This window comes from Eucyclogobius newberryi, unplaced genomic scaffold (genome assembly GCF_026437365.1).
Source record: "Eucyclogobius newberryi isolate DKJ021-1_F unplaced genomic scaffold, fEucNew1.0.hap1 SCAF_2, whole genome shotgun sequence".
NCBI classification, from domain to species: Eukaryota; Metazoa; Chordata; class Actinopteri; order Gobiiformes; family Gobiidae; genus Eucyclogobius; species Eucyclogobius newberryi.
In genome coordinates, this window is record NW_027315834.1 from 31647126 (window position 1) to 31666028 (window position 18903).

General features: G+C 39.6%; 1 protein-coding gene across 1 annotated transcript; it reads right to left on the reverse strand.

Moving 5' to 3' along the window:
* Positions 1 to 14783: 14783 nt before the first annotated feature.
* Positions 14784 to 18747, reverse strand: creld2 (cysteine-rich with EGF-like domains 2). Its single transcript, XM_072455033.1, has 10 exons — positions 18414 to 18747; positions 18224 to 18306; positions 17480 to 17590; positions 16394 to 16485; positions 16137 to 16313; positions 15930 to 16028; positions 15757 to 15840; positions 15539 to 15634; positions 15170 to 15310; positions 14784 to 15034 (listed from the first exon to the last, which is right to left on the reverse strand). The coding sequence occupies exons 1-10, from the start codon at positions 18558 to 18560 to the stop codon at positions 14973 to 14975; spliced, it is 1092 nt and encodes a 363-aa protein (XP_072311134.1). The 5' UTR covers positions 18561 to 18747; the 3' UTR covers positions 14784 to 14972.
* Positions 18748 to 18903: the final 156 nt, after the last annotated feature.

Genomic DNA, 18903 nt, shown 5'->3' on the forward strand with positions numbered 1-18903 from the left:
CCCCTGCAGGACACTTTCTCCGCTCTGGAGAGCAGCTTCAGTGAGAGACTGATCCACCCTCGCTGTGTGAAGGAAAGGTTTCGTAGGTCTTTCCTTCCTGCTGCTGTCAGACCTTATAACAAAAACTGTTAGTCCTATTGTGCAATTCATGTGCAATTCATGTGCAATTACTGTCGTGATCACATGCAATGGTATTTATTTATTATTTATTTTTATTTTTATTATTTTTTCCCCTCCATCCCTTGTTGGGTAATGGGAGGTTTTGTCTATAGGAGTTTTTGTTTATAAGAGATCTTCGACTGAAAGTGTTTTTCAAACTTCCTATAAGTTATCTGTTCTTTTCTTCTGTATCTACCTCTGTATCTACCTGCGTTGCACCAATGAAATTTCCCCATGTGGGACAATAAAGGATTATCTTATTTGATCTTAAGTTAATTCCAAGGTACTGGAGATGAGAATCCGACCGATAGTCGAACCTCGTATTCAGGAGGTGCAGAGTGGTTTTCGTCCCGGTCGTGGAACACTGTCCCAGCTCTATACTCTCCATCGGATGCTCGAGGGTTCATGGGAGTTTGCTAGTGGGGTGTCCTTGCCCCAAGTGGAGGAGTTCAAGTATCTTGGGGTCTTGTTCACGAGTGAGTGAGTGAGGGAAGGATGGAGCGTGAGATCGACAGGCGGATCGGTGCAGCGGCTGCAGTGATGCAGTCGCTGCATCGGACAGTTGTGGTAAAGAAGGAGCTGAGCCGAAAGGCAAAGCTCTCTATTTACCGGTCGGTCTACGTTCCAACCCTCACCTATGGTCATGAGCTTTGGGTAGTGACCGAAAGAACAAGATCGCGGATACAAGCGGTCGAAATGAGTTTCCTCCACCGTGTGGCTGGGCGCTCCCTTAGAGATAAGGTGAGGAGCTCGGCCACACGGGGGGAGCTCGGAGTAGAGCCGCTGCTCCTCCACGTCGAGAGGAGCCAGCTGAGGTGGCTCGGGCATCTGTTCCGGATGCCTCCTGGGCGCCTCCCTCGGGAGGTGTTTCAGGCATGTCCCACCGGGAAGAGGCCCCGGGGAAGACCCAGGACACGCTGGAGAGACTATGTCTCTTGACTGGCCTGGGAACGCCTCGGGATCCCCCCGGAGGAGTTAGAGGAAGTGTCTGGGGAGAAGGAAGTCTGTGAGTCCCTGCTCAGACTGCTGCCCCCGCGACCCGGCCCCGGATAAGCGGCAGAAAATGGATGGATGGATCTTAAGTTACGTTCCTGTTCAATGCTCATCCACTTTTGCATTTTTTACATTGAACCAAAGTGCCTTATGTAATGTTTGATTGATGTAGTCATTCCTGTCATCTCATCCCTCCAATATCATTGTTTGTGGAGTCCCCTCCCCCCCAAAAAAAACATAGCCATACAAACTGATATAACTCAAAGGAAATGAGCTTTATGGAATTGGACAGAGGAGGCCTGTGCTGTTTCATATTCACTCAGTTCTAATAAGGACAAAATGGTCGTGATGTTTACTGCAGTTGTGACGGACCACTCTCTTTGCTTTCATGTGGTCCGGTGGCTTTGATGGTTCACATGAAGGCTCGCGTCCTCTCTTACTACGCACTAAAGCATCGAATAAAACGGGAATCATACTGAGGAAACGGGAGGGAAATTAGAGCGTGTTTTGGTTGAGCGCTTATGGACCAGCGCCACGAGATATGAGAGTGATATAGAATCTGTTTATTAATCAAGTGGGGAATCATTTCTTACATTTGTTTAACAGCTTTTATTCTACCGAAAATCAAATAAAGCACGTCCAAAAGATCTATATTGCAGAGTAAACATAGCTCAAAAGTGTTGAACGGGTCGGATGTACAAGTATCATGCACGAGCAGGGAGTGACATTCAGCGACACAAAGCCGAGCGTATTGTGCAGCGTGTACATTTAAAATGTTGTCTTGTTTACTTCAATGGTCAGTTCTTTAGTTGAGATGGGACAAGATCTTGCAAGATACAACTGCCACAAGACGAGGAAAATGAGCTTGTGAAATTTTATTTAAATTTTTTCAATGAGTTTCCATTTAGATTGGACTAAAAATTGTTCAGTGCTGGTGGGTCACACTGTCATTCCAAAAAACAGACCTTCAATGACAGCAGAATTATTACATAGGTCAAAAACTCTCAGGCAATAATTGTGAACTGAATTTTTACACTTTTTTTTATTTTTTAATTAAGTCAGAATCTGTCCATGTCTCGAGCTTATGGACACAATCTGTCTGTGTCTCGTCTCACTCTTATTCTTTACACCTATTTTTCTTTCTACATTTTTACCATAAGGAAGAACATGGGTTTCTGTTGGTATTTTCCTTAGCGATAAGAGCTTGGGGAATGTTTACCTACGTCCCTGGGGTAAACATTCTTTTGCCTCCTCTTACACCATTTTCATACATGCCGTTTTTCTCTTAGACTAATGATGCAGATAATATATATCACACAAATATATATATATATATATATATATATATATATATTTACATTTTATTACAGTTTCACAGTGTCTTAATGTACGCTCTATGAACCGTTGCTAATGTTGGACTCAACCGTGAGCTCCTTTAAGTAAATACAGTCCACTGACCCTTCCCGTTTACAGTATATACACTTCCTTACATTCATAGTAATACACACATATATCTATGGTTTATTGTACCTACATCTCATCAGCACTGTTTATAAATCCATTATACTGCGCATACATTTTCTGCACTCAGTCTGGAGTCTCTGCTGCCTCGTCCTGAACAGTGGGAAAGTCTGTCACAATCCCACATACATTCTGCTCTACTTCATTATAAATGTTAATACAAAATGTCATTATTCAGTTGTTTGTCAGATTTAGTCTTGAATTAGCCAGTTGGGAAATGCAATTTTTTTGTGTCCCAAATGTTAATGCATTTAATCATTTATTCATACACACTTCATATATTTTGCCTACTTTGGACACGGTTTATACTTGACTTATTTCATCAAATTCAAAAGTATCTGTTTGATGGTGAAACATGTGAATAGATCAACAACATCAATGTCAAAAGTTTGTCTCTTGAGTTTCTCTCAGTAAACTCTAATTGTTTAATGCTGATAACCCAAGACACATTTCTGACTGGAGCAAAGCACAGGTTCATATTGTAAATTTAGCATGTTATAATCATTTTTATGGCTTCATTAGATCTCTATGTGATGATTCTACATGTATGATAAAGTGAACGAACATTCAGAGCATTTGTGAAATAAAGCTAAAGATTGAATAGACTTTTGCTGATTATGTATGCATTATTTTGTGTTTGCCTTTGACCTTTACGCCACCTGCGACCCTATTGCTTCCAGTCACTGATACAAACAAATGTAAAGTCCAATGGAAATATGCATAAACTGCTCAAATATCAAAACTATGCCAATCTTTACAGTCAGCGTCACCAACAAATTAAAAACTACAGTTGCATTTTAAAACAGCATTTCGGCTTCATTGCAGTGAGGTGACCGTCCCTTCCCTTTACAAAGTCTGAAAAGCCGTTTGATTGATCCAGAATGACTGACTGCTTCAATTTCTCTTCTCCGACTGCCTTGAGTAACGGTAACAATCTAAAAACTAAACAAAAAAATGTACCTGTTTAGATATACAGACGACATATCTTTATTGAAACTGCTAATATTAGTCTTTAGGACGGCGCTGTGAACAGACTGATCCCTGTGCCGCCCGTGTGTGCCGTCTGTCTGTGGCCTCTCGAATCCCAGAAAACCACTGCCTTCTCCGAGGTCTCCAAGTGTGTTTACAATCTCCACTGTCAACACTGCTCCGTCTCCCATAGCAACACGCTCATAACAACAACCAGGCTTTTTTTTTTTTTAAGGAAAGAAGGAGGAGAGATGGATTCAGGGAAAAAATGCTTTGAAGTGGTGTCCAACCGTGTGCTAGTGGAAAATGCCTTTGAAGTGAGCAGTGCGAGGTGGTTCTTTATATTTCTGCAGGTGCTAAGTGAACAATGGCGTACAGTGTCGTTTCATAGCAAACAATGCGCAATGTGAAATAGGTCAAAACCTTTGCCATGACGGATGCACGTTCTCTGCTGAACTTTAATTGGATTATAATATGAGGCATTTGCGTGCGTGTTTGATAAGAGTTTTCATCAAATGGCCTAGATTTCAATCGAAAATGTTGAAGGGGTGATGTGGCAAGTAGGAATGGTGTGGCAGATACTAGACATTTGCAGATGTCAATGTATGACCCATGAACTGAAATTAGCTTTTGACTTTTAAAATATATTTATGGGTTGTAATATAATTTGTGGTGTTTTATATGATTTTGTAGCACAAACGTAGGGCAAATGTTCAATGGAATCATGTGATTTCACTGGCGGAAACTTAGATTGACCTCAGAATATCACAGAAATATTCAAGGTGACGATTAAGGTGGTTTTGGCAAATGAAAACCACTCAGATCCATGTGAGTTTGTGAGTCTGGTTTAAAGACATTTACTTTTGGAGTTTATGATTTGTTTATGTAATAGGAGATTAGGATAGACTGCCAATTTGGTGAAGGAAGAATCGAGATTTCTTTGTTTTACTCGACAAATACTTACAAAAATCTTGACTTGACCTGACAATAGTATTTTCATTTTACTCACAAAAATATGACACACTTTATGACAAATTGTACTTTTTGTGAGGATCAAATAGAAATAGAAAAGAAAAATTCCATCCTTTGTTACATTTGTTAATCTTATTCCAGAAGCCACCTGAGCCATTCCACGTAATCCTTTTCCCGGTTGTATTAGCGAACACATTGCTGCCGACCGCGACAGAAAATAAGTTCTACACAGACTAAAAAGTCGTTTTCAGACCGTTCAGGAAATTGGTGCATTGTTGACTTGTTGGTCACATGAACATTGGATATTTTACACAACTCAATCTACTTTATAGCATATAATTGGAGGAAGACTTTCCCCTCAATCTCCATTTAAAAGGCCGGAGTTCCCGCTCGACCGGAAGTACGATTACAACAGAAGAGAAGTGCCCATCCATGGCAAAAAGAGGAAAAGTGGGCGGAATAAGGTCAATAGAAAAGCAAACAAACTGATATTCCTACCCTGGAAATTAAAAAAAATGTGGCTTATTTTAAAGACTTAAAACAGTTTAATTATGGTTTACTTCACTTTGCCTCCAATCGACTCAATCATGGAATTTGGAACATTCTGATTACATAGGATTTTAAAGGGTCTGTATCAATACATCCAAACAAATCTCACTGATATTGATAATATAATTGTCCATAGTTGTTAGGGCCTATAATCTTACTTTGTGATATATTTAAATCTTTATAATACAAAGTAGCAACTTATTGTGTGAAAAGGAGGCTGCATCTATCTGTAACCCTAAAAGAAACACGAGGAAGAAACTTTATTGAGCTATTCATTTGAAGATATTAATGCATGGTAAATTGTGATGTAAGACAGCCATATTTTTCAACGTTCTGCACTTGATGTTGATAATGATCCACGGCTTATGCAGTGTGCAGTAAAGGTGTAGTAAGTAAAGGTTTCATATTTGGGTTCATCCATATGTTCAAAGGTTTAAATGTCTAACCAGAAAATCTAGGTAAATTAGCTTTACTAAACTGTATCGACGATTTCTCTTTTCTTTTACGGAGCACTCCTCAGTTCAAAGCCGGTGCATCTCCTCTCATTTGTAATGTGAGTGAGAGATCAGAGGCCGGGCGACACTGCGATACCAGAGACCAGTACACACAGAATACTTCACCATCACAGTGGTGCTGACATTTGTACACGTGCAAGAAGATATGGGAGCTGGTTTTGACTTCAAACAAAGAGGCCACCTTTTCATTTGTCTGACATGCCAACAACAGCAGCACTCGACCCCATGCTTGGCCCAATCAGCAGAAAAAGGTGAAGCTTCATCAAAAGGTTATATCAAAATTGGGACTAATTTCGTGAGAGGTAAATTGACCTACAATGTGTCAATATTACAATACAATATGTGCACCAAATCTCACAGTTTTCGTGTGAGGAAGGCTGAATTCATTTTGTATCAAATTGTTTTCCTTGTTTAAGCCTTTTTATTTATTATTTATTGTTATTTATTATTATTTATTATTATTATTTATTATTATTTATTTATTATTATTTATTTATTATTATTTATTATTAGGCCCGAGCGCCACAAGCTGGCGAGAGGCCTATTAATCTCGTAAGGCCGTGCGAAGCACGGCTGCGAAAGTGCGCACGTAGTGCGCATGAAATCGAGCGCGAAGCGCTCGCCCACTTCCAAACACTCACTAACGCACTCCTTCACTCACGCACGCCCCGTGCATACTAATTAGTGGTAGGAAAATGGAACATTACCGTTGTAAACGGGCGAAGCCCGTGCAAAAGTGCGCACTAAACAAGCACTTTACATTCGCGGTCCTCATCCCCTTATAAAGCACTCATTTGCGCTAAGTAGCTCACAAATACGTTCCCCATATCTTGCATGTTCCGTGCATATAAGCATGTAATGCAAAAATTTAACATTATTACTGTATAGAGGGCCAAAAACACAAAGTGGGCGGAGCCCACTCAAAATTAACGAAAGTACCCGTCAGTGACCAGGGACCCACACCATGAGGTAGGAAAGCGCGAGCGCTTTCCGAAAATGTATAGTTTATGATATTTGAAAAATGGGAAACATTGTTTTCGCATCGGAATATTATTCTTTCTTCTTTCTTCTTTCTTTCTTCTCGGGACCAACCCCCCTATTTTTCACCCAGTGAACATTGACGAAAAGTCACAAAAATTTGCACACCTCTAAAAATCGTGCCTCTCTACATTCAGGCTATTTCCCTTTTCTAAAATAAAAAGAATTGGCGCGTCAGCGCCCCCAAATGTACCAAAAATGCATTGAGATAGGAAATGACCCAAAAAAAATCTGATCGTAGAATCATGAAATTTGGCGCAGAGGTAGATGGTGACAAGAGAAGTAAAACATATTTATTGCTTCAAAAATGGCTAAACATGACTTCGGAGTTTTTCCAAACGTCGTACTTTTACGAACTCCTCCCAGGGCGTTGGCCCTAAAAAGCTGAAATTTGGTGAAAATGCTACTGAGGAGTGGGATATCAAAAGTTATCCAAATTACATTGATACCTCTCACGGTCTCTGTGCGGCGAAGCCGCAAACTGTAGCTAGAATTTCAGAAATCTCCCAAATTTTACATTTCTGCCGTTTGCGCAGATAAAGTCCGAATTGCGTCAAATTAGAATCAGTTGTTAAACTCTTTGCCCTAAACCTACTTGAAGTGAAATAAATTAATTTGGCGCCACAGCGCCCCCTACAGATTTTATATGGAGGTTAAATGTTTAGTTTTGCGAAATTATATGAAATTTGACACACAACTCAATTTTAGAATGCCCATCAAAAAAGTCAATGAGACCCATGTCATAATTGTTATGGCGTTGCCGTAACGATGACCGAAACCTTCCATGTTATTCCAATGGGGAAATCGCCAGAACATGTTTACACTTTAGACTTTCACAAACTCCTCCCAGGGCGTCAGCCCTATTAACTTGAAATTTGGTGAGACTCATCTTCAGGGGTGGACCATCAAAAGTTATCCACATTTTTATTCAAAGAGTCACGGTGTCTGTGCGGCAAAGCCGCACATTTTGCCAAGAATTCAAAATAAAATAGCTTTTTGATGGTAAGGGGAGAAGATGTGACAGCGTCACAGATTCAGCAGTAGGTGTAATAAAAGGACAATTGGGGCGCGTTAGCGCCCCCTCCTCTTGCGGCGTGGCGGCGGCGTGGCGAGGGCCGATCATTGCCGCTTGCGGCTATATTTATTATTTATTATTATTTATTACAAGGCTAATTTTCAACCGTAGTCCAGGGCAGATGTTGCATTGTCTCCCTAAAAATACAAGTTTAAAATGTATGCGCAAATGATTTACAATTTTCATTCACATCCATTTGAACACATAAACAACATGCACATCCAGCTAAACGACAGAGGCAATAGACAAACGGGATTAACAAACATCCAGAACATACAGCTCACAACAACTATAACAGTGTGTTTTAATCATATTGTAGGATGTTGCTTCTCTGATGCTAATGAGAGAGAGAAAGAGGATTGGCCAAGTGTGCTCCTTCTGTCAATGTCATAATATGTTTAACACACAACTACCAAGCTATAATGTGGCTCTGTTTCCGTAAAAATGAGTTGTAATTCAAATAAAGTTCCAATTCTATCATTCGGGGGTGACAGAATCCAACCATGCCTTTCATTTTAATTAGGCTACCCTTTGATTCCTATGAAATGATTAGTTGTAATAAGAATATATCTTCCCACAATGAACCAACAGGCAGTTATAACATACTGAATAATCAAAATCATGCTTCATAAATCATGAAAATATGACGCAAATAATTAATATTCTGTTTCCTTTACAAGTCAATTCAATATTACATAGATGACCAGGGATATTTAGAGTACGTAAACGTAGCAACTCAGTAGTAAAGGTTTAGCCCTTATACACAGAACAAATACAAGCCTTCACATGTTGGTAATTTATATACATTTCTATATATATTTATGTGAAGGCTGGTGAGCAACATTTGATGGTGATTTGATGCATTATAAAATATGTTTCTATATTGAGTTAACTTCCAATTGTAACAACTCTTGCTCTTTTAAATAATTAGAAATATATTTTATGGCCATGTGATATTTCCATTTTTCTCTTTTAATAAATTAGCAAAAAATTCCACATTTCTGTGTTTTCTGTCAAGATGGGATGCTGAGTGGACATTAATGAGAAATGAAATTGACCTTTTTAAGCAAATGGCAGCAATGAAACAAAAAGTGAAACATTTAAAGGGCTGAATACTCTCCAGTCCATTGTATGTTTCATGGCCCTGAATGAACAGCTCCATCTCTTCTGCAACAGATATGTCTCATTTCCTCTGGCTCATCTATGGCTACAGCACTATAGCTTTTTCATACAGCCCCAGATGCTCCCGGCCGCGTTCCAAAGAGAGTTCAAAGTCGACCTCAACATACGGTGTCTGTCAGGTCAAGTCAAAAGGAATTCCAAGGAGCACAGCGCTCTGACCATAAACCCAGACACTGTTAAATTCTTTCACCCTCTCTCACTGCATCAAAGCAAGTCATTTCTGCTCTGATTTGATACTGAAAAATACAAATCGAAGTCAAATAGGGCATTAAAGGAGACATATTATGTTTTGTATTGAACTACACCATTAGTAGATCATCAGTGGACTTCCTGTTCAAAACCACAGAACTGATAAGCCTATTCATTGTGTCATTTGCATTTTTAAAATTATTTTTTAAAGCAGCTATGTGGCATTCTGGACCCTTCATGTATCGCCCGGGGTCTTTATTCTTCAAATAATTGCAACTAAGTACAGGGATGTGGGCGGGGATAAGTGAAAGCACTCAAGCCTCAGTTGCAGGACAAATCACTATTTAATCAATCATGCATGAAATCAATCAAAATACAACTTTGAGTAATCTAAGGCTGAGGAAACACTGTTGTAACTGGTTAAAATATCATAGTTATTTTTGCATAATATGTCCTCTTTAAGAATCCATTGTCACATATTATAAACGTCAACTACTCACTCTTCCCCTTAGAAGCTGGTAATTATGATGGCACCATTTTTTTCTCAGAGCAGTATTGGCTCTTGAGGTGCAATTTGTTTGTCTTAATGTTTTGGTTGTTTGTCTCGCTGGGTAAAAGGAGGGTTGACCACATCAGAGGAGCCAGTTTAAGACATCGTTGGGCAGTACAGGCCGCTGACAGCTCAACAAAAGCACATAGTGCCACATCTGGCTCCTAGCTTTAAAAATGCATTTTCCTCCTTCTGTGTTTAACTCTGGCACAGTGATTATCTCGGCCACACAATGGAACAAAGAGCTGTTGTGGAAAGATAGTGATGGGAAAAAGGAGCAGGGAGATTTGACTGTCAGTGACGGAAGAGGAGGAAGAGACAGGGTAACAATTTGACACGGGGAGAGAGCAGGGTGCCCTGACCAGCTCAAATAAACACAGCAAAGATGGAGAAGCCAGCGACTGTGAGTGCAGAGTACAACCTCAAAGAGTATGCATGGAAGAAGGAAGTGTTTTGAGATGTTGGCTGCTCTTTTGTATGTGTGGGATGTTGCCATTTATAACCGACCTGCTGCATTACATGAGTATTTTGCCTGTTTTTAATTTATTGTACTAATATAATACATGTTCAACGTAAGGATGTCACAATACACAATTTTAGTGTTACACTTACTGTGAGAAGAAACACAATTTTATGATAATTTACAGTACAATTGGAACCAATGTGATGATATTCTGATATTGTCACATGCCAGATTGGTTTGTAGTTTGTCCTCAAATCATCCGAGTTGTCTTTTTGAACAAACTAACGAGTAACAATGGATATCCCAGGTAAATGCATATACCAGTAGTTATTTTTTGGGAAAATGGTTTCAGCTTTCTTTTAGAAGCACATTTTGAGGACTTTTCACCATTTAGATAAGATATCTAGTTTTAAATTGTTAATTGTTATGACAATGGTGCACATTTGTGATCATTCTGAAACCCATGGATAACTTAAAGGTGCATTATGTAACTTTTCTGGTGTAGGTCCTCCACATCTTTGTCTCTATGGTTATTGCTTTGCCTGGAATTCTCCACAGTATGCCATTACATGTAATATCGCTTTTAATCAATTACAGGTGAGGTGTTGCTCAAAAATACCATTAAAAAACATGCATCCTTACGGTGAGCAGGCGGGCCTCTCCACAGACCTGACCTGTAACTTGTCCTGCTGCTGACCTCAACTTATTTTCTCCATGGAGATAGATACATTTAATGCTATAGAGTGTAAAGCAATGACATGGAGACAAGCGGGTAGTGGACCTTTCCCCTGAAAAGTGACATAGTGCACCTTTAACTTACATCTGTGGGCCTAGTTATGGATCTTATCATGTGAAAATCTGTATCGGCAAATATCAGCCACAGCAGCAGGTACAAGTATCATCAGATATAGTCATCGGCTCAACATAAATAAATAAATAAATAAACACAAAATCAATCTCAGACCATGCTTAAAATCCAACATGGCGCCGGTAATGGACTCTGCAGAGACGGTAGATCTCCTCTGTCCCGTCCATGTCCTCAGAGTAACCTCGTCCATGTGCTGCACAGCTGACTTTTACTGGCACAAGAAACCCACAACACAGTGAACCCAAAAGAACGCGGTGCCCCTCAGACCACAGCTCCAGATGCACCGGGCGAGAGTGCACGTGCGGACACACAAACCAGCCACGTCCGTGTGTTTCCAGAAAGGATTACGTTCGGCCACAACAAACAAGGCGGCCTCTGCAAAGCACAAACTTTATTCTCCTTTCAGGCGCTGGTGGGTTACACAGGCCGTCTTCCCAAAAAAATGCCGGTGGAAAGTTTGAAAAAGAAGACCTCGCTAATTTAGTCATTCCAAAACTGGGCAGACAATCCTGATTCATCATCGTCACTGAGTCATCCTGCAGAGTTCAGCCGCAAACCTTCTCCCCGTTGACTAGAGCAGACTGAAATAAAGCCATCAGTGATCCAAGATTAGAGATGGACTCGTTTGAACCTGGATAGTTTGGTAGATGGGGCCATATTGACTCCACATTTAAGATTTTAGATATTGTATCATCATGAGTGAAGCGTGACACGTTTATGCCAATGGCAGACTCCCACTGCCATTCTCCTTTGATAAGATTGGCATATTGTTGTCCTTTAAGCGATATGGACAACTTTGCCATTAGTATATAGCTACAAAGTGGCAAATTCCATAGGCTGCCTTTAGATTACTGTCATTAAATAAAACAATTGATAGTAATATTATTATTATTATTATTTAGTGGTCAATTTCTAATAAAAGTGCATTAGTCTTATATGTCTTTTTGGTGTGTATTTTGGCCAGTCAGGAAAAGTCTTGGGTCAAAATGCCAAGACAAACCTTTCCGTTATAAAAAAAAAAAAATGTTGAGGGGTTAAAAGGAGTCATATATGCTTTTGTTTTGGTAGTATTGAACTATAACACATGTAGATTACCATTTAACATCTGTTCTAAACTTAAAAGGCTTATTATTAGACTTTAAACTGCAGAACTGATAAGCCCCGCCTCTTCATGACATTTCACCATAACAAGCAGCCAGTCGTCATTTTATTTGTATTTATTTAATTTTTTTAAATGGCTTTGTGACAATTCAGAATACTTCATGCGTCATTCATTCATTTTCTACCGCTTGTTCCCATTAGGAGTCGCGGGTGACTGGAGCCCATCCCAGTGCCTTTGGGCGGGGCACTCCCTGGACAGGGGCCAGCTCGTCGCAGGGTTTTAACACAGACGTAGACACACAGACAACTAATCACTCTCATTCATTGTCATTCACCGTCTTTCATTCACTAGGGCCAATTTACAGTTGCAGTGACAGTTTCCCTCACACGTGCATGTCTCTGGACAGTGGGAGGAAGCAAGAAACACAGTGACACGGGGAGGACATGCAGACTCCACCACGTGTCATTTGGAGTCTTCATTTTTCAAATAATCCTAATTAAGTACAGGGATGTGGGCGGAGATAGGGGGGAGGTGAAAACAGGAATTTTCTGGAGCACTCAAGCTTCTGTTTCAGGACAAGACGCATTACTCAAACAGCAATCAATCAACTATGAGTGAGTAAACACCGTTGTTAAAAGCTCATTGAAGTCAATTTTGCATAATATGTCCCCTTTAAGTTCCCACAGGAGCTTGAGTATACACTATACTTTTTCCTCAACTAAAAATCAATAGACCCGCAACTGTAAAGAGCTTTTTGATACACTATAGTCCTCGTATGCAGCAATTACTCATCTGTTATTCTTGGGCATCTCGCTTTCACAACTACATTCTACAGCATTATTTTACAAAAGGAAAATCTCTCGTTTCAAAACCTCAGATCAATTTACATCCATTACATCTGTGTCTTCAAGGCTGACTCATGCATTAGTCATTGTGCTGAGTCATGTTAACCATAGCTGCTGCTGATGTGGCTCTCTCAGCCCCGGGTCCAGTCAGAGAAACGCACAAACATCTTCTGCCCTGAGCCTCTCGTGAAACAATATTTACTGCTGACTAAGGGGATTTGGAAATTTGTGTTTGTGATCTCGTTATGTCGCCACTCCTAAGATTCCACACATGTTTATACCGTAATAGTTTGATGATTCATGCTTTTTCACATTTGCTAAATCTAAAGCAAGAAGGACTGTAGATATGATCAGAATGTTTGAAATAAAATTTACGATGGAGGCAAAATGAGCTAGAACATAATACATTTTCAGTGATTTTAAAGCCTAAATTTTGAATGATGAGGACAATGTGATTTGGTTTGCTTTTCTTTTACAAAGGAAGGAAACACACACCTCAAAATTGTATTCAAGTTATGCAAAAAGTACAATTTGTGGTGCTGGATGTACTGTAATAAATCTGTAGACAAAATTATAAATATTATAGGAAGCTATTAGACAGTAAATCCTAAAATTCTCCCATTAAAAAAACAAAAATTTTTATATTTTTGGTTGTAAGTGATATAATTGTAACTATAATGAGTCACATGACAAACTAAAGATGTGTCTTATATTGTGATGTTTGGTGGTCTCTGTGGCTGGCTGTAACTGCAGATGTTATGCAGTCAGTCAGGGATTGTGCAAAAGTTTTATTGTGGATATAAGTATAAACCATTACCAAAACTCATCCACTGCACCCAAATATAAACTCAAACTTCCATTACACCTAATGTACCTTATTTTTCTGTTTCCCCAGTGACAGATAAACATTGGTCGTGCTCCTTACTGGCAGACCTCATGGCATTAAGTAATTCAGCTGTGAGGTTAAACAGAGGCAGTGTTGTAAGCGTTATGAGTGTTAAGAAGGGGGCTGAATGTGACCACCTCCCAGCTGCTGCACCTCCAGTTCAGGCAGGTCTGGACTGGCTCCGGCACCTCCACCTTCAAGGGCCTTATCAAGTCCTAACTGCTAACATCAGGAAGCTGGAGTTTTATGGCAAGGTGGGAAAAAAAAGCTTTGAGGGCCACAGGAACCCGCTGAACAAGATCTTAAAAAAATAAAAGGTCTTTCCCAATGATGTGACGAGGAAGTACAAGGAAGTACTTCACTAAAAGACTGCTTATGACAGATGTTTTGTATACAGCTGCTTTTAAAACAACATAAGTATTTGTTCCTTCAGGTGCCATGCATTCATTAGGAGCAAAACAGGACCAGAGGTGGGATTAAACCAGGACAAAATAGATTCCACATAAGACAAGAAAAAGTCATCATACTGTACCCAAATATATACCACTAGCGTAGCAGTACTGCATTTTGATGTTCCTAAGAAAGAAGCGTTTCAGCACCATTACTCCACTCGTAACTATATTTTATAACCCATTTATGTGCAGTTTTGAGAAACATAAACCCACATCAAGTCATCAATTCAGACCAATCTTGGCGATTCATCAATCGAATCATAGTCTTGCACTGCCATCTGGTGGTGAAGTCTTTTCATTACACCACATGTAAACATGGCCTCAAAAACACAATTATGAAATGAATAAGTGAAAAAATAATTCTCGCTAAATATTTAAGTTAAATTTACAATTTCAGTTTATTTAATACCTTTCCTCTGTTTAAAAAGACATGACACAAATAGTTGCAAAAATGGGAAACCCACCAAAAAAAAAAAGAGAACATTGCATAAAATGTCTCAAAATTCATGAATCTACCGTAATACCAAAAAGATAAAATACTTGTTACTGCTGTTCTTATTCTGAGGGCAGAGGATGTGCCAAGTGCTGAAGTCAAGTTTAACAGCTTTGAATTTGCAAACGCTCTTTTTGACCTGGTCCAGTCGTCAAAGCTCTGCATGTTCAGATGTTTCTGAAGGTTCTAGTGTAGTTTCTGAGGGTTCTTTTTCTGGAATCAGAAATAATACAACTTAAAACAGACTGTAGTGGGTGTGTAATGCATTTTAAGACAACATTCAGGTGTCAAGTGAAGTAAAGCCTGATGAATTCCACAAATATAACATTTATAGTAGGCTGCCCTCACCGGTTTGTGGCGTTTGCACACATTCTCCTTCTTTCTCTTCATATCCATATGCACAGATGCACAGAAAACTGCCTTTGGTATTCACACAGTCCTGATGCTCTTTGATACAGACCGGCCCCTCCTGGGAACACTCGTCCACATCTGTCCAAATACAACCAATGAATAGATTAATTTGAATCATTCATTGTATACAGCATTACCTTGTACAGTATAGCAATATATTCATTGATTAATTCATTTATTAATTGTCTACCGCTTGTTCCCGTTTAGGGGTCACGGGTGACTTTGGGGCTTAGAGAAATACATAATATACAAGTAGTGTAGAGAGTATTTTAATACATTTTTGAGGTATTGATTATTTTCACATACCAGTGCAGTTGCCGTCTATGTGCTGGTACCCGCTGGCACAGGTCTTACAGTTTTCTGGTCCTGGACCAGTGCAGCCAGAGCAGACTTTATCACAAGCTGTAGAAGATAGATCATAGATTTTAGATCACATTTTGCATCTCTCTCACTCACTAGATCTGATCATATACAATTTGTTTTTTTGTGTTTATAAAAATTCATAGATTTTACATTTTGCGTACCTTTGCAGGAGAAGGAGCCCTCTGTGTTAAGGCAATGCTCATCCTCTTTGCAAAGTGAGGGGTCTTTAGTGCACTCATTGACATCTGTACATAACATAATTGTTGTATTATAGGTTTTCATTAGGATTTTTAAGGCATATTAACTATTAAGATTCAAAAAAATGTCTCCTTGCCAACACAAGCTTCACTGTCATCTTCTTCCCAGCCATCCTTGCATTCATCACAGTCTTGATGAGTTGGTCCATCGCAAGTTTTACAGGACAAATGGCATTCTGGCAAAAGCAAAAAAGCCAACAGCTAAAGACCCATTTGGTTAAAACGAAGGGAAAAAACAGGTTTGCAACAAATATATGTTTCATTTGTAGCCTGTGTGGCAATACCTGTGCAGAGGGAAAATGTGTCATTCCTCTCTTCATGAAAGTGTCCATCGCTACAGTCTAGACAGAACTCCCCTTCATAACCAGAGTCACAGCTGCACTTCCCATTCCCTCCTCGAGTCCCATCACCATCACACTGTCCATTCCCATGACACGGGCTCTCAGAGCCTCCAACACAGGCTGGAAAACAAAGGATTTTAAAATGTTTTGCATATCAAGTACACAATATCACAGTAAAGGAAGCTCTATTAAGGCCTCACCGTTGCAATCTGGACCAAAAGTTCCCTTTGGACAGCAAACGCGGATGGTCTCAATGCAGAACCACTTGTGGACATCAGGATATTTTGCTTTCCTACATACAAAATATTGCAGCTCCTTAAAGCTCATGCAGGTTAAATTAACTCATTACAACAGTGTATGTCAACAGTCTCCAAACTTAAATGTAGGAACAGTCCGAACACAATATTACTTCCAAGTCCCAACACAAACACAAAAGCACTGTCTATTGTTGTATATTGTTGTATACAAATATATAATGAGTTGTCAGTTAATTTCATAGTTAAGAGGAGAACAGTAGAATGTGTGTTTTTTGTAATATTTAGAATTTTGATCCATTTACATTTCTGGAGGAAAGTGTCCCGTGACAACAGTTAATCTAAAGTTACACCTGTAAAGAGCTCCGCCTCCACCTCAGTTATTATTATTAGTTTTATTTGCATCTGTTGTCCCGCATTCACACTCTCATTCATACACCAGTATAGATGGACACTGGAGGCAAGGTGGGTGAAGTGCCTTGCCCAATGACACAATGACAGTATGTATTATCGCCCCCTTGTGGCGCCTGGCATTCTAACAGTCTCAAAGTCACACAGAAGCTGATAAACTTCTGCAGACATAAATCTAGGCCCATCATTTCTGGTGCACATCATACTTAAGATACTAGATGTCACTCTGTCACCTGCTTGTGTCCCTTAGATGCTTTTGCTTTGCATGGACTGTTTCCATAGAATGGCATTTCACTTATCCATCTTCATGAAGACAAGCAGGTGACAGACTATATAACAGGCCAGATCTGTGGAGAGGCAACAGTCAGAATGCATGTTTGTCATGGGCAGGGACATAGGGATGGGCCGTGGGGCAAAAAAATAACCTAAAGAATTTCCTTCAAATTGATTGCTTAATGTAATCTGCAAATTATGGAATAACTTGGTGATTAAAATAAATAATAATAAATAAATAAATAATAATAAAATGAATTCAATATTTGTGAAAACTGAAGCTGCCACTGATAGAGTAAAATGGAAGAAAGAAAAAGGTTTCACATATTTGCACTGGCCCACACTTACCTCTTAAACCACCAAGTTTCAAAATGCTCTTCGTGCTCCTCTAGCATTTGATTACACTCAAAACTGCTGCTATCACACAAGCCCTCAATAATCTCCATCAGACGAATCTCACTGAAACAGACGATACATTGATTTAAGCAAAGGTCTGTAGCTTGAAACACAATTAGAGAACACGCATGTACACTTTCCATTGCAGTACTTCATTTAACTGTAATTTTCTTCTTCTCATTTGTATAATTGAAACCGACCTAACCTACTGAGGTGCGTCTGTGTTTCACAGGAGTGCAAATACTTCCATTACGCTACAATACTCTTCCATTAAGTATTATTTATACACCGTTATTTTATACACCGCAAATTAGAGTGAAAACACATAAATTAGGTTTTCATACACCCATTTGCACCACTATAGACCTGATAATATATACAAAGATGCTGAAAATATAGATGACACAATTATGGCTTTACACCATGTGGATATTATCATGAAAGATTTAGGAGTCACATATTCCCTTGTGGCTTTTCCTGATTGTACTTTATGTTTACCTAAACGTGGCACAAGGAGGTATCTGGGACGTGTAAATGATAAGTAATGCTATTCAGGTCTGTGTAGCTCTTGAGCCTATGAAATACACATCATTTGAAACCACACGACCCACTCAATGCATCTAAAATAAGGATGTAAATACCTAAATGTGTATGTCTTTAGCCTTCAATTACAGTGTATTATCTGTCTCCCCTCACCTCGTTTCATATTTAGATAGTGTTCTCTCCTCCCAGGCAGTGTTGCCTCCTCCAAAGTTCTGCTTTGCCGTTTTCTCAAAGCCCTGAAAAAAGAAGCTTAAGAATGAGCAACAGGACTGTATTTATTACTGAGTGACATGGTAGAAGAACAGTGACACACAAAGAACAGATCTCCACTCTTGACTCTCACCTTGTTGAAGTTATCAGTGATTGTTCGACAGGTCGAACACGCACTCTTCAAGTCTTTCTTGGCCTCTGCGGCTTGAAAAATCAAAACCAGAATAATACAAAACAATAGCCGCAGCAGCCTCAGATCTAGACCCATGGACAGCAGCATTTCAGCTCAGGTCGCATGCACATCAGGGTGCAACAATACGGAGCTCCTAAGCCACTAAAGCCTCGCATGCGTCAATAACATCTAAACTACCTTCTCGGACCGTTCATATTAAATCAACGTTATCCATGCAAAGCGTGATAAAGTTGTATTTACATGCCGGCTTTGAAAACGGGATGTGTTTTACTTTTCCGCGTCAGCCTCTTAGTCGAATTGTGGCTGGTGGTGATTGGCTACAAAGATCTGTCAATCAAAGATATAACCAATTACAAGCCGCCACGCCCGGGACAAACAGTATTTGTCACGCGGAACATTCAGGAAGCCTAACTAAATATTTTCAATTATA

Bases quoted from the DNA above. Each gene is read 5' to 3' on its own strand.
- creld2 (XM_072455033.1), bottom strand. From the start codon at position 18,560: ATGCTGCTGTCCATGGGTCTAGATCTGAGGCTGCTGCGGCTATTGTTT. The intron at 17,591-18,223 runs GTGAGGGGAGAC...CGTCTGTTTCAG, and splicing joins CTATCTAAATATGAAACGAG to TGAGATTCGTCTGATGGAGA. The intron at 15,311-15,538 runs GTATGTGAAAAT...GTATTTGGACAG, and splicing joins CATAGACGGCAACTGCACTG to ATGTGGACGAGTGTTCCCAG.